Source organism: Alnus glutinosa, chromosome 13, assembly GCF_958979055.1.
Source record: "Alnus glutinosa chromosome 13, dhAlnGlut1.1, whole genome shotgun sequence".
Classification (NCBI taxonomy): Eukaryota; Viridiplantae; Streptophyta; class Magnoliopsida; order Fagales; family Betulaceae; genus Alnus; species Alnus glutinosa.
Window position 1 is genome coordinate 1,937,941 of NC_084898.1, and position 16,114 is coordinate 1,954,054.

The 16,114-nt window shown below is 36.5% G+C and overlaps 3 protein-coding genes across 3 annotated transcripts; 2 read left to right on the top strand and 1 right to left on the bottom strand.

Annotated features, from left to right (window-relative positions):
- The first annotated feature begins 600 nt into the window (after positions 1–600).
- LOC133854565 (uncharacterized) lies at positions 601–4,640 on the top strand. The gene is made up of 7 exons (XM_062290800.1): positions 601–748; positions 1,861–2,311; positions 2,574–2,743; positions 2,823–2,903; positions 3,063–3,138; positions 3,249–3,341; positions 4,132–4,640. The coding sequence occupies exons 2-7, from the start codon at positions 1,921–1,923 to the stop codon at positions 4,329–4,331; spliced, it is 1,011 nt and encodes a 336-aa protein (XP_062146784.1). The 5' UTR covers positions 601–748; positions 1,861–1,920; the 3' UTR covers positions 4,332–4,640.
- Positions 4,641–6,283: 1,643 nt separating this feature from the next.
- Positions 6,284–11,174, top strand: LOC133853655 (uncharacterized). Its single transcript, XM_062289653.1, has 8 exons — positions 6,284–6,622; positions 7,800–7,859; positions 8,673–8,755; positions 9,359–9,423; positions 9,506–9,539; positions 10,403–10,473; positions 10,667–10,801; positions 10,885–11,174. The coding sequence occupies exons 1-7, from the start codon at positions 6,364–6,366 to the stop codon at positions 10,755–10,757; spliced, it is 663 nt and encodes a 220-aa protein (XP_062145637.1). The 5' UTR covers positions 6,284–6,363; the 3' UTR covers positions 10,758–10,801; positions 10,885–11,174.
- A 1,796-nt stretch (positions 11,175–12,970) lies between these two features.
- Positions 12,971–14,038, bottom strand: LOC133854640 (uncharacterized). The gene is made up of 2 exons (XM_062290884.1): positions 13,876–14,038; positions 12,971–13,759 (listed from the first exon to the last, which is right to left on the bottom strand). The coding sequence occupies exons 1-2, from the start codon at positions 13,933–13,935 to the stop codon at positions 13,172–13,174; spliced, it is 648 nt and encodes a 215-aa protein (XP_062146868.1). The 5' UTR covers positions 13,936–14,038; the 3' UTR covers positions 12,971–13,171.
- Positions 14,039–16,114: the final 2,076 nt, after the last annotated feature.

A 16,114-nucleotide genomic window follows, 5' to 3' on the forward strand; every position in this document is an offset into this window, starting at 1 on the left:
TTTTAATAAGTAAGAATTTATTGAAAACTCAACAAAAAATACAAAAATGATCCGCAAGCAACCCTTAAAAAAATAAGACGGCTTAAAATTCATAGGAGATTTACACAAGCAAGTTCCTACAAGGAGGCAAACATGGGCAACTGTACTTAAAAGATTAGGTCATAAAAATTTCAAGACCCAACTATAATTGATTAACAGGAGAATTCCAAATAATCGTAAAGGATTTACCTTTGAATTTAACGAAACGGTGCATATGAAATGCATGTTTCTCGCATTATAGGACATAAACGTTAGCATCCATCGTAGTTCTAAACAAACTTATCTTTTTTTTTTTTTTTTTTCAAACTACCAAAATAAGCCAGTCAAATTGTTATCAAAGAGTAATGCTTACTCTTTACACCCATTTGAAACACTTATTTCATATCGGACGTGTTTGAAAAGTTTTTTATTTTATTTTTTTAAAGGGCTAACAAAATGCAAATACAATGCTATGTTCTTGGGCCTAGCCTTCAAGTTTAGAATCCCAGGTTGGCCCAATAAAACCTGGTCGGCCTTTTATCTCAACCAATCATTCACAGACACGTACTGTCCCGCTAATAATATCACCGTATTGCTTGGATGTGCTAGAGACTTCCATTGATTCTCTCTCTCAGTCGGTGATTTTTCACGCTTTGATCATATCCTGAGTCGGTCTGGGTTTTCGATTTCTTTCATTCTTCTCCATATTCGTGTCCATTGTCCTTCGAAGGTTCTCTCTTTCTCTCCCTGTGATGCACTTAGGGTTATATTCTATTGAAAAATTTACTCATTTTATGCATGTTTTGATTTTTTTTTTTTTTTTTTTTTTTTTGTTTCGTGGCTAGATAGATGTTAATTAAATAAATCTGTGTTTTTTGCTGTGAAATGGGTGAAAATTAGGGGATCGGACGGTGTCGTGTTGCAAATTCTGGCTCTTTTTGTTGGATTATGTTACGGATTTCGGTTTTGATGATATTTGTGTCGAGAATTTCTTGTTTTCAAAGAGTTTGGGTTTGTGTTTATGGTTTTGTTTATGATTTCCCTAGTAAACCAGCTAGGGCTTCTGTTTTCTGTTCGTGTTAATTTTGTGGTAGAGATTGTAAGGTGGGCATGTCTTGTTTGGTAATCTCTGTTGTACTTCGTTTGATGTTCTTTATGGTTGGCGAGAAAATTTGAAAGGGTATAATCATACGTTGCTAGTGAAAATCAGAGTCATTTTATAGGAGCGAGATTTCTATGCGCATAACATGTTATTTTGCAATTCCATGATTTCCATGTATTTTTTAGTTATCTGGTGGACATAACTTGTATTTCTATGATTATGGATATGTAGATATATTGTCTTCTACCCATTTAGCGTAGATTCTATGCGCTTTGTTTGATTTGTTGCTGAATAGGGTGATTCATGGATGGTAACACTGATCATCATGGTGTTAGGTTCCTTTTCTTGAGACGTTGATTGAGCGGAACTTAATGTAGAAACTTTTGAATCTTTGATGGTTGAGAATGTTTAGTGTAGATCATGCCTGCTATAGTTCCAATTTTTTTGTCTTTCTCATTAGTTATAGTGAAACTAGTTCATGGAGAAGTTGTTAGGACCACCAGGAGGCAACCGGGGTGGATTTTTGGAATTTTTAGCGGATTTCTAAATATTATTTAGTAGGATGGTTGCAAATTTATTTAGAATATGCTGTTTGATTCTTTAGTTGTTGGTAAAATATCCTCGTAGATGGTAATTTTGCTAAGAAGTTAGCAAACAGAATTTCTACCATGTTTTTTTGTTGTTATTGCTTCATATAATTGTCGTTTAATTGGTTCTAATGCTGAATGTCATGGTTGCAGCATATATTTTGCTTTGCATACCAAGGCTCAAGTTTTGGGGGGGTTCATAGCACTTAGAAAATGCAGGGAGGCAGAGGTGGCAGGGATCCTTTCTTTGATTTTGGTGATCCTTTTGCTAGTTTCGGGGGCTTTGGGGGTAACAGAAGTTTAATGCCAAGCTTTTTTGGAGGGAGGAATCCATTTGATGACCCTTTCTTCACACGCCCATTTGGAGGCATGTTTGAGTCGAGCCTCTTCGGTTCAAGTGGAAGTCCTTTTATGAATATGCATCCGACTGGAATTCTTGAGCATCAAGCTCCACAGCCAGAAAGACCAAGGGGCCCAATTATCGAGGAGTTAATTTCTGACGACGAAAAAGAAGATACAGATAAAGAAAAGAATGAAAACCCTAGGAAGCATGGTAGGTCAAGCAGTAAAGCTTTTGTTGAGGATCCGGAAGATGAAGTTGAAGGTAAAGTGCATCTTTTAACTGGTTGTAATGCTATTTTTTTTTCCTCTCTTTTAAACAGTATATAGGAAAAGGGAAAGACCCTTGAAGTGCCAACTTTAGAGCACATCATATTGCTAAGTGGGCCTCTGTGTTGGATGCATTCCTCTCTCATCCATCCGGATCAAGAGTGGGAAAGACCCCGTTTTAATTCTATGTTTTGATTGTTATTGTTGGAGTCCAACCTCAAAAACTCTCCTTTTTCTCCTCTCTTCCTTAATTGCAGAGAAAAAGAGCAAGCATGTGCAGTACAGAAATGACTACAGCAGGTCGAATGGGACACAGTTGCAACCACAAGCTCGTAGTTTCGCTTTTCATAGCTCCACTGTCACTTATGGCGGTGCCAATGGAGCATATTATACTTCATCCACAACTAGAAGGACAGGGAGTGATGGAGTAAGTGATCTTTAAGGTTGGTGACATGTTTGATTTGTAGGTTGGTTCTGTTTCTTAATTAGACTTTATTGTGGAGCAGCTGACCTTGGAAGAAAGCAAAGAAGCTGATACTGCTACAAGGCAAGCAAAACACAGGATATCTAGGGGACTTCATAATAAGGTATTTATTACTTGACTTTTTAGTCTGTGCTTTTTGTGTACTTCCTAGTGTATACCACTCGTGTTCTTGGTGTTTATCGTTGGGATGTTGATATTGTACTAAAGATATGTAAGAAATCAAAAATTGATATTGTACTTATGTTGAGGACATAATTTGTAGGGCCATTCCATGACAAGGAAGCTTAATCCTGATGGTAAAGTGGACACAATGCAGACCTTACACAATCTGAATGAAGGTATGTTGACATAGTATATTTTGGGGTGTGTGAGTATACCGAGATGCACTTAATATGTGTTAGCACATAAAGGAGAAATAACCAAAAGCTCTGGATTGGAAAATTTTCAGATGAGCTTGCCGGATTTGAACAATCTTGGAAGGGAAGTGCTCAAAAACATATGCCTGGCTGGTCTGAGAATTGTATTGGTTATGATAATATTGGTAGGTGTCTCTTTTGCTAAATAGGAATGTGATACTTCATTGACTTTGGAACAAAAATAAAATATTCCCATAATATTTTGCATCCTGATCTGTGCCTAGAAGGTTGGAATGCTGCATGTTGTAACTCTAATTATCTGTCTTTTAATTGGTCCAAGGAGTGGTTTTCAGTTGTTTAATTCATCTGTAACTACATTACGGGTTGCTGTAACTATATATGAGGATGGCAACTAGGCTTGTTAGGTCTTGTAGGAACAGAGCACCGCTATTCTGTCATTAGTTCAATGAAGAGATTAGCACTGTAATGTTGTAGCATGTTAGCGTGTACATTTACTCGGCAGTGCATATTCGTAGGTACATCAAATATCATTTGGATTGGTAAGAATAGACTTGCATTTCCTTTGTCGTACAAATGGCTTTATGAATTACTTCTGATTTTGCTGTAGTATTTCATTGGGAGTTTGAACCAAGCTGAATAGAATTCAGTTTAGCTATGTACATATTTCAATAGTTATGCTGTTATTGCTGCTTAACATTCTAGCTGTGATTTTCTATTAATTAAATCTAATTTTACTTATAAAAAAAAAAAAAAAAACATTCTAGCTATGATTTGTGGAACAAGTGACATCTCCTCTCCTCTCCTCTCGATAAAGGTGGATCATGGGTTCAATCATGTATGGATGTGAATTGTGTTTATCAATTGTTTGCAAACATGCTTTTGCATATATTGTCTTGTTTTCTAGCGGTGTGTGGATTGCTCAATTGTGTTTTTGGGTGAAATTTTGTGTTGTAGGAGCTGGTGGCAGTGGACGAAATGGGCATGCCAGTAGGGGCGGTTGGGCGCTTCCTTCAACGGAGCATGCCCAGCACTCAGGAAGGGTGATACCAGATGCTAGGGGCGGGGCAGGATCTTCTGGCTCAGAGCTCCCTGGGAGGATGACATCTGATGTTAGAGACAGAAATAGTTATTCTAGGGGGAAAGGGAGAAATTGAGTCAGACACGAACAAGCTCATCTTGTTGGAACCCTTCCACCCGCTTTCCCAAATTCCGTGTGGTAGTATTTGGTAGTAGGTTCTATTGAAGTTGTTGGATAGTTAATGCAAGTGATCTTTCGCCGAGTTTAATATACTTGATGTATTGGTTTCACAAGTGGGGTCTGAGATGATGGCTGGATACTTTTGTTGGCTTTCCAAGGCCTCTTATATTGAATGCTAATATATGCGTTGATGACTGAATCTGTGTAGTGATGTTCTACAACCTTGGAATGGTGATATATCTTGAATAAAACTTTCAGTTAATTATATCGAGAACGCTTGGGGTGTTATAACTTTTATAATACACTCTTTATAAATTCATACGGTAGTGATATAAGTGTTACATGATGGTCACATTTTAGTAGCCAAGTGTAATGTGAATTGCTACTTTAATTTGTAAATGCAGTAAGCGTTATATAAGTAAACTTAATATTTTAGTGATTGACATTATAAGTGTTATGTGATTAATTAAGTCAATATGTAAATAACTTGTAGGAAAATATATATTATTTTCCTAACATCACTCTAATTATATTATGTGCAAATGAGGAATAGTTAAGATGAAACCTTGGATAATTTGACCCTCACTTTAGGCCAATTGGCAATCTATGAGATTGTAGATGAGGCTAAAACGTTAAGAGAAAAACTACATGCATTTTTAAGCGTATAGAAAATATATCAGATTCAAAATTTAATGGCGATTCATCCAAAATTTAATGGCGATTCATATAAAATTAAATTATTTTACTAATTGTTTGACCATGTTATAAGGACACTAGTTAGCTTGACTAAAATCATCAAATTTATATTTCAATCCATGCTTCTTTCAAATAAGAGAAGCTCTTATTCCTTGTGAGAAAAGCCTCTCCTTGCGAGACCCTTCATCGCCTCCTTCCTCCTCCCTACCCCCTCACTCCTCACCTTCCCTCATTTCTCGCTCTTCATTTTCTTTTCCTACTATCATATATCTTTTGTTGGTTTGAAAGCTAGATCTATAGTTTCACCTTCTCAGCCACCACCTGCTCGGCCTTTCTCCTCCCTCATCGACCTTCTCTTTGTTCCACGATTAGTGAGACCCACGTGCCTTCCGTAGACAACAAATCTCGATTTCTCAAACCTAGATCTACTATCCACCCTCAACCTCCACCTTTAACATGCTTTCCTTTCGCTATCCCAACCTCTCCTTAACCCTTCATTCATCTTCCCCTGTGCGTAGGGCTCACATGTCTTTCTACTGTTATCCTAAATTATTGGAGGCCAAATGATCAATGTCCTTTGAGCTTCATCTGTCAAGCGCTCATTTTGTGGAACATTGGTAAGAAGCTCATTGTCAACAACTTTAAATTTGTATTTTACCGTGCTTCCTCTCCTTTCGTGGCCTCCAAGTCCTCTTGTTGCTAATAGAGTTTTTTTTTTTATAATAATAAGATTATTGTAGAAGTTATCTCAAACAGACTCTCTCATGGTCTACACAAGAAAACGTCTGTGCGGGCGACCACTTTCTTGTTAGTCCAAGAAACATTGGCTTTGTTTGGTAACCTCTTCCCCTATTTCCAATTTTCTCTTAAAAAAGTCAATCTTAATTTTTTATTTTTTTACTTTTCCTTACAAAAAAATTCATTAACTTCTTCCTATTTTATATTACATCAATCAATTTTTACTAAGATGTTTTTTTTAAAAAAAAAAAAAAATCACCTAAAAAATCATTACCAAATACACCCATTATAGACTAGACTATTTTATGGCTCATTTTCAATTATTTGTTTGTACCAGTCATCCAGATTGCTTAACCAGCTTTAAAAAATTGCCACGTGTGAGGTCGCACAGAACACAGAAGTCACTCAAATCAGACCAACGGATCCTTGATTATATATACCCAGTGTTTAAATATTCTAATAAATCGACGATAATTCACAGCCACATTATGGTCGTAAGTAATTTGAAATCTTCAACAAACGCTCACAAATTAGGGTTGCACTGAGGGGGCCAAATGGCGGTTCTCAGAACGTCAACAAGCGTGATTCTCAGGGGAATCTTTCATCGTCCTCTGATTTCCATATCACGATTCAGTGGGACCCTCGGAAACACGCGGCGTGGAGTCAGCTTGGGCCGTATCCGATGTGCCGCGTCGGAGTCCGGTGACGGAAGGAAGGTGTCGTCTCGGCTCTCGCAGGTTCAGCAGCTCTTGCAAGAAGCCGAGGAGCGCGCTCTCTCTGCTGACAACCAGCCCGCCCCTAAAATCACGCTCGGTACGTGGAGAAACTGTGTATTGTCCACACTCTCTGTTTGGTTGCTAAGAAAAAAAAATGTGGGAAAATGAATGAATACAATGAAGAAAAAGGAGGGGTTTTGATTTGTATGTGGATCTTACTGTAACCCATTAGCTGAAGCTTTTGGGGTTGAGTAAAAGACTCTGAAAGAGTAATCTCCCAACACCAAGTATTTGGATGTTAGTCTCGCGGTTTCGTGAAGATGTTTGATTCTGGGAAAAGAGGAGTAAAAGAAAAATAGAGGAATTATCGGGTTTCTTAGTTTTTGTTTACAATAGATTAATAGTTCTACTGGAGTTTGCATATGGTTGGTTGATGCTTTTTCTGACTGGTGAAGATTGATTGATTGGTTTGAGTTGAATGGTTATAATGTGTGCCAATGTGACGACCAAAGACTCTGGTGACCTTATTAAACCATGCTCTGGTTGTTTTCTAGTTCTTGTGTTTTCAAACTCCCTATTATCTCAAAGATTTCTCGTGGAGTGTATATTGTATGTATATAAATTATTGACTTTTGCACTGAAGTAGAATCCTTTTGCTACTGTCCTTTCCACAAAGGTTGATATCTTTATTTTATTATGGTAGAGGCGCAGAGCATTTTGTTTCCAATATTAAAAGTTTAGTTTAATGCGAAAGGTGACTATATAGGACTAAATTGATTTATTTGGAGATATTGTTGGTGGGCATGTGCAGTAGATAGGTTCTTATTGATTTGTCTTACATAGAAACCGTAATTGGCTGGCTATTTTTTCAGCCAAAATTTAGTCAAATACAGACGAACATGAAGCCCAGGTGACTCTCCTATCTTCTTAGCTATTATATTGACTTGATGATGGTTGTAGGATTGTCTTTCTTCTTATATGACTTTGTGCTCTACTTCGAAAGAAGAAAAATGAAAAGAACAGGGTTTGTTTTTTTTTTTTTTCTTTTGAAATTCTAAACTGTAGGAAGCCATATGATTGTATCCATTTATTAGTTCTGGAATTGTTTGTAACTATTCCTGAAAGTTAGATACTGTCAGCATGGCAGTGAACATCGTATTATGTTTCTTTTGGTGACCTTATAATTTGGAACTGAATGACAATAATATGTCCTCATATATATATTCTTTCTTTGCATCAAATATCTTATAACTGTCATCAAATTTTTCATTCAGACCATGTAATTGTCAATTTTGCAAGAAGCGGTGGACCTGGAGGTCAAAATGTCAACAAAGGTTAATTCACTTCTACATATGCTCTAGATCAGCATTTAGTTCCTATTTTATTATATCATCATTATTCTTTTGACTAGGGCTGTAAGCGAGTAGAGCTACTCGAGATTGGTTTGTTTATTAAACGAACAAAGCTTGAACAAAAAATTCAGGCTCAGCTTGTATAGGCTCGTATAAGCTCATATAACTTCATTTTTATTATTTTTAACTTTGTAATGAGAACATGTTAAGTACTTTAAAAAAAGAAAAAAGAAAAAAGAAATAAATAAATGTTCTTCGTAATGTAATAGATATAAGTTGAATTATTGTAACACTGAGTCTGGATATAGATATAAGTCCTTTGTGTGTATATGAGTGAGCTTGTGTATGTATATATGTATGTGTGTATATGAATGTATATATATACTACAAGATAAACATATAAAATTGAGATTAGATTATTTAAGATTTGAGTTAATTTCTCTAATTACTCAGATAATAAATCTTAACCATAATTAAATAACTGATGATTAGTATAATTTTTTTTAAAAAAATTAAACAATCACGACATTTACTTTATATATGGAATGACTAAATTAATTGAGTAGCTTGTGAACAAGCTCAAATTTGTTCGAAAAATAAATGAACAGAGCTTGAACAGATTATCTAGTTCGGTGGATAAGCTTGAGCTCATCTCGTGTTCGAAAAAAATTAAACGAACCGAGTTTGAACATTCAATACTCGGCTTGGCTTGATTATAGTTCTACTTGTGATTCTTTTCATTTTATATCATCCAGTGGAGGGGGCTACATTTTATTGTTACTGATGGTTGTACAGTGAACACCAAGGTGGACATGCGCTTCAATGTTAAAGATGCATATTGGCTAAGTGACAGAATAAGGGAGAAGATTATACAGATGGTGTGTTGCTGTTGTTTCTTGTCATGCACTTTTTATTTTTCTAATTATTTTTTAGTATAGATAATAAGATTTTCATTGAAAAATGAAAGAAATAATACAAGATGATTGTGATACATCATCTCAAGAATACGTACTTATTATGTGTTTGTTTTATAATAGTATTAATTATAGATGGGAAGGGGGCACCTTCCTGGAATAGGATTTTCTTCATTCACTTGAAATGGAATGAGCCATTTCATGGTCAGGTTTAATGTTATTGCATTTAACCGTGTAGATAATGACACATGATAAATATATTTGCATGCCATTCTAAAAATTTAAATGATGTAACATTATTTACACCGTTAGATGTAACAACATTAAATCCTGACCATGAAATGATTTATCTCCATTTCAAATGAAATACCATTTTTTGGTGAGATATTTATTACCATTTAAAAGAATGGCTTGATGGTCCTTGCTAACCGTCATGTGTCAATGATTCCCAATAACTTGGACTCTCTCTCGATGTCTTTTTCTATTTTTTTTTTTTCATGTGATTGCTACTACAGTTTTGTATTGTCTTGCCTTTCTACTATCTCTAAGCTTCCTGGTCATGAACAGGAGAAAAATCGAATCAACAAGGATGGAGAGCTTGTGATTTCTTCAACAAAGACTAGAACACAGAAGTCAACTTCTCCCTCCTTTTTATTATCTGTTTTGCTCATATGCTGTCAAGGCATTTGGTTTGATTCTACTTTTCTTTTTCAGGGGTAACATTGAAGATGCTTTGGCAAAACTTCAGGTACTATGTAATGCACACTGCATATTTTCGCGTGCAATGGGGAATTTGACAGTGCTTCTAGTTAAAGGAGTCTATAGTTAAAACTAACCTTGACTCCAGCATTGGATCTATTGTCTTCTGGGATGTTTTGAAATGTTTGTGCCTGAGATTGAGTAAAACCCCAGTTAGCATGCACATGATTTAAGGTGTGCCATCTTTGTGTGACCTACTGTTTACCACTTTCTTGGTTGAGGCTTTTTTGGGTTTTATAATGCCACACTAGAGAGATTACTGTTAAGGTATGCAGCCAAAATGGAGAGTTTGTGGAGGAAGGTGATGAGCTAGAGATACAGAGAAGGGAAATGCGGTTTGTCAACTTTGGCAGTTGGGAATTCTTTTGGGGTTAGTTTGTGGAGACGATTAGAAGTGCCTGGTGTTTTTCAATCGTTTTCTCATCTTTAAAGTCATTGATCTTGGGAGGCAAAATTTGTTGACATGACTTGTGATGCGGGGCCCTGATTTGTTTCCTATAGCCGTAGATTGGAGGGCAACAGTTAGTGGTTAGATGGGTTGCTTGGAAGGGAACTTCATTTTAGCCTAAGATTTATTAGGACAGAGCAAAATGGGGTGGATTTAGTGGTTGTCCTTTTACAAATTTCATGGGCTGCATGTTACTGTGGAGGAAGGATGATGCATGTGAGGGCTTTGATTCGTAACAAAACTGTCTTTCCTCCTTTCACCTCCTTGATTTTGTTTACTTACAATGTACTCTTATATTCTGGCCTTCCTTTTCGTTTTTTCAATTGTCAAATTTTCATGTTTTGTACTTAACAAGCCCCTCTCTCTCTCTCTCTCTGACATGCACAAAATCTTATTTGAAACAGGCAATAATTGATGCTGCATCTTATGTTCCTCCGCCTCCTTCAGAAGCGCAAAAGAAGAAAATTGCGAAGATGTAAGAGCTCTTACCATCTATTCCATATAACTTTCTTGCTGCCTGCAGCTCTACGTGTTGACTTATTATATTCTGTAGTATACAGGCAATATTATATATTGTCTGCAATATTCACGTTGTCCTGTCTTTGCTAATCTTATTGGACTGTAGAGGCATGGAACTGTCTTTTATATTGGTTTCTGTATTCTTGAAGGGCTGCTATTGGGGAGCAGAAGCGCCTTAAGAGCAAGAAGGTGCTTTCAGAAAAGAAGGCATTTAGAAGAAGTCGAGATAGCTGGGACTAGTGAACTGCTTTATAATTTTAGTGATCTTGAGATCATATAACTATGTAAGCTCACTATCACTCCGAAGTTCAATTATTAATTTGTTTAACTATAATTGGCTACTTGTTCATGAATGTATTCTATGTAGAAATTGATGAAAGGCATCCACTTTTCCATGGAGTTGTGGAAGGGAGTGGGGGGAGGTGGGGTTGCACATCAGTTGAGTGAGGGGAAACTAATTGTGGACACTTACACACAAACCCCTTCCAAGACCAGCCTATCAGCCTGCTGGAAGGATGTCAAGAGTGCCTTTTACATGGTCTAGGTAAAATTACCAAATGTTTTGCAGAGTAAATAGTCTCTTGATGTTAGATGACTGCTTTTATAGGCTTTCCAACTGATATGATTTATACATATTGGGAGTTCGATTTTTACCCATTCGTCTTGTACAAGCCAGCAGTTTTTACAGTAACTTTTTTTTTTTTAACAACTTGGTAAATATTCTGCACGCTTGCTGTTAAGGAACAGAAACGATGCCCTAGGTTCTTTTTTGCATTGCTTTACTTTTAACACTGCAAGCGCCCCCTTCTGTGTGCTAGAGGAAGGCTTGAAACTCCTGTGAATGAGGTGATCGAGTTGTTTAGATGGATTGGTTAAGAGACGTTTATACTTTTTCATTTCCATGTAAAAAGGTATGTGAGTTTTACAACCCATATATAAGATTGATATGTGTCCCTTGGCATGTGAGAAACACATGTTTTAATAGCACGTGTTTCTCACATGTTTAAATGACGCATGTTACTTTTATATGTGAGTTGTATGAAATTTTTTACAAATCGGTTTGTAGGAAATTTATGTCCGTGGGAAACCAATTTGTGACACGAGAAATTACTGGTTTAGGGGTGACATTAATGTGACTATATTTTTCCCTTTCTTTTCCTCCAAAGTCTCAAGATAGATCCAATTCTTTGTAATTTTTTTTTTAATCATAATTAGGGCCTTAATTAAAGAGCTAAAGAGTGTATGTCCGAGAGCTCAAGGTTTGGTATAGATTGATTAATTCATAGAAGCTAACAAGTCAGCATAACAATTGCATAAAGAACGCCGAAAGTGAAGCACATAGAATAACAACCTTGGGCACAGCTCACTTAATGAAAGAGTTGTAACAATTTAGAGCTACGTGTTCATTAGACAATTACTATACGTACAGCTATGCGCTTGTTACACGATGAAAAATAAGTTCACCATCTAGAATCACCTTCAGAAAATCTTGTATAAGAATAGTCATGTTGGGAAAATTATCATTTCCAAAGTCAAATGGGCTCACGACAGAACCTCAGGCCCATTAGGTCCAACCGACCAGGCAAGACTCGATCGGTCATCAAGTCTCAAATATTCACTGCAAAATCTTATGGTCGAATCGTCTCGGGAATGTCATCGTCTCGGATGTGCTAGAAGAACATGTCGAAAGCCCATATTCAGCTGGTTTCGGGAATCAACTCTCGCGGGATCACCACGAAGCGACATGAATGAATCATACTAAAATGCTTAAAGATAACGACCAGATTTATGGGATAAGGTTTGATCTCATAAATTCTTAGTAGGGTGCATGAAGGATTCTATCTCAAGTTTTTCAGGATAGATTATCATCCGCAGAAGAACTCTATCCTGGGTTTTCTTGGACAAACATTTATCCCGTAAAATATGGCATAAGAGACTTGATATCTATGTGGAATCAATTGATAGGCAATGTCCTACCTGAATTGGACTATCAGTAAAATAAATCTGATCTTTAGCAATCTAGGGAGCAGAATCCTACATGAATTGAATCGGAATACTTCAATTATCTCAGAACCATATGCCTATTAATAGGCTGCTATCCCATGTATAAAATTGCAGTCTAATTTCTAACTTTACTGGGTTCTCGTTACTCTCTCAAATTGTCTACAGAAATCTAACTTAGGCATCAGAGTGAGTTCGGTTGGCACTCCCGACGAGTTGTTTGTTATTTTGCTATTTTGCAGATCTTGTAGAAGGCATATCAAAATACGATACATCACCATACTGAAAACTGTACCAACAAGTCACGAATTCAAAAAAGAAAAAGAAAAACATCAAATAACTTAAAAAGCTCTACTAAGGCGCTTAACCATCGGAGGCTGTCTGCAGTCTGCCGGCCTCAATGAAATTATCTTGGAATGACTAAAACGACTTTATTGAATCAATTTCATGGCTAGTACTAGAAATTCTCGTATATTTCTTTATTAGTTCTCATGAACTTATGTACAAATGATTTTGTTTCTGAAAATGAATTTATACACGCAATCAAAAAAGTAACAAAGAAACTTACAAAAAGATTAAAAAAAAAAGTAAGAAAGAAAGAAAGAAAAAATAATAGTAAAGAATATTGTCATTTATATATTTCACCCTAAAATTTATCTTCTAATAACATGCTCCTCTCCTGATTGCTGATCCACATGCTTAAACCATCTTTTTGACCCTGAACTTGCATTTCCACCACTAGTTGCGACATACGCAATATCCAGTCCCATCCCCACCGGCAGAAACACAGAGCGGACAAGCCGCCGGGATCCAGTCCCTTCAAGAACGCTCCGCCATTTGAAACTCGCCGCCGATCTCGAGCTAGCATTCTTGCACGCTAGCACCGCACCACGGCTGCTCAGCTTTGCCAGCCTCAGTATTCTTGCAAAGTCCTTCCGCCGGCAATCCACCACCATGAAATCTATGCCTGCTAGCTCATTCATTACCTCCTCCGGCTCTCCAACAACAACTTCCGGTGACATGCCGGCCGCCGCCATGGCTTGAGCATACTCCGATCTTGACTGTTCGTCCGGGACTATGCACACATGTTTTCCGTTCGTGTGACGGCTCGCCACCGCTAGCCCAATACTTGTCGCCATAACTCCACCTTGTGACCATGTCTCAACGATGAAGTTTGCGTTCCAACCGGCAGCCATGGCAGAAACAAGCTCTGCCACTCCTGATTCCTGATAAAGATCACACTGCAAACAAAACCCAATACCAGATCGATCTCATTAAAACACTGAAAAAAAAAAAACCCAATTGAATTGAAAAGCATTTCATCAGAAGATCGATCCAAAACAAAAACGTTGCTTACAAATTTAACAGTATCAATATAGGCCTTTGATGCAGTCTCCGGGGACCAAACTAGCTTCATTTTTCCTCAACTTTTCCTTTCTTCCCTGTCCTCGTCGTCGTCCTTTTCAAGTTTGTTTTTCCTTGCCTTGGTTGTCAAGATTAAAACTTGTTGCGGAAGAGGAGGGTCCATTTTGGCGTTTTATCATATTTGAGAATGAAAGGGTTGTTTTTTGGACCGTTGACTTTTCATCCAACAAAATCCAACGTGTGCAACGAGATTACTATGGATTACTATGTTGCTGTCTCTGACTATTGGGCACCAACGTGTTTCTAGAATTTTCATGTGCCATGTACAAATCGATCCCGTGGATGGTCGGCCACCAAGTCATTTTAAAATATGGATAATACTTTAACATATGTTGTCAACGGCTGATGTAGCTTAATGATAAAAATTACATTTTTATCATATAAAGTATAAACAATCATTTAATTATTTCTTTTAATAAGGACCGATTCAAGACGTAAATAATATTGTGGTATATTTGCAAGATGAAAATATAGTTTTTACTTTTTTTATTTTTTTTAAATGTGTGAGAATCACATATATTGGTTAATCCTATTGAAACTGCATGTAAGAATCATATGATTTAAGGATAGATTTAATAAATTGTGTTGGTACAGTTTCACACTTCACACTTCCCAAGATCACTGCAAAACAACTAAAATCAAGTTACCTTTTTGGAGGTTTCGTTCTGATGTCTGAATTAGCTTCTGAGATAAAAGTATGTTAAATGTATAAAATAATCAGTCTGAGTTTATACTTAGGATATGAGCCTATTTATAGGCAAAGAGATAGAAGTCAACCTGAATTAGGTTTTTTACTCCTTCTTGATTTAGGAGTGCCAAAGTTCTACTTGGACTGCCGATTCCACCGGGGACAAGACTGCTAATCCGATTATAACTCCTACTCCAATTCAACTTGGAGTAGAGTCCTAATCTGGATTACTTGAGATAACTGATACCTGATTTTTTGGGACAATCTTGTCTCGGGCCAATGCTGGCTCTTGCTCTTGGGTTGTCTACATTCTCAGGACCCAATCTAGATTTACCTCCTGTTGCGTATTCTCGAGAATAACTGCTTAGTGTCTGACTCTTGGGATAGGACTTTCCAAGAATACTGTTGTCTTGGCTACTTAACGTCTATCTCCCAAGATAGGACTTCCCGGGAGTCCTACTGTCTCCTCCTTGGGCCAGTCTAAGTGAAATTATTCCCAACAAATTGAGTTGGACGAAAATTCTCAAGTCTATTGAGTTGACATATGTTTTTAATTATATTTTTTTTTAAAAAAAAAATCCACATAAGAATCACATAATAGAGTAATTCTGTATGTCATATAAACGTCCATCAAGTGTCCGTCAAATAATGAGATGGCTTTTAAAATTACTATTGCGCATGTGATTGATCAAATGGTGAATCTAAAAGCCACCTTATTATTTGATGGATATTTGATAGACATTTATATGACACGTAGAATATATTACTCCACGTAATAACTATATATTATCTTTTTCCATAATGTAAATATAATCGACAATAAAAATTAATTTTACCACCATGACTATCATGATGTTATCTGTGAGAAAGTGATGGCTTTAAAGTTTAAACTCTGCACCCTCTTCCCGCATTGTTCGGTACGGGTGGTGACTTTAAAATGGGATAGGGATTGTGGGAACCTTGGTGTGGTCCACTAATATCATCTTGTGTTCCGTTTGTTTGTTTATTTAATTTTTGTTTTGATAAGAATTTATCTCAAATCCATCTCACTAACACATCAGATTCTTAGCATGATTTGGATTAACAGCGTGGCATGTCATTTTGTATTGAATTTGAGAAAGAGAAATGATCTCTACACTAATTTCTCACAACAGTCCCATAACAAGCTGATGTGGCTGGTAATATTTTATTATTTTTTTACAAAAAAAAAAAAAAAAATTTGAGAAATGATCCGTACAACAAAACAAAAAAATAATAAAATATTACCAGCTATGTCAGCTTGTTGTGAGGCTGTTGTAAGAAATGAGTGTACGAATCATTTCTCATTGAATTTTATTCAAGTTAAAAACTAGGTCTTAGAAATAACATAAAAAATCTTTTATATATATCCCAATTTATTAAAAGAGTAAAAAATAAATAAAAATGAGAGAGAGAATCCTAGTATTACTTAAATAATTAAATTTTCAATTTCTTATTGGTTTAA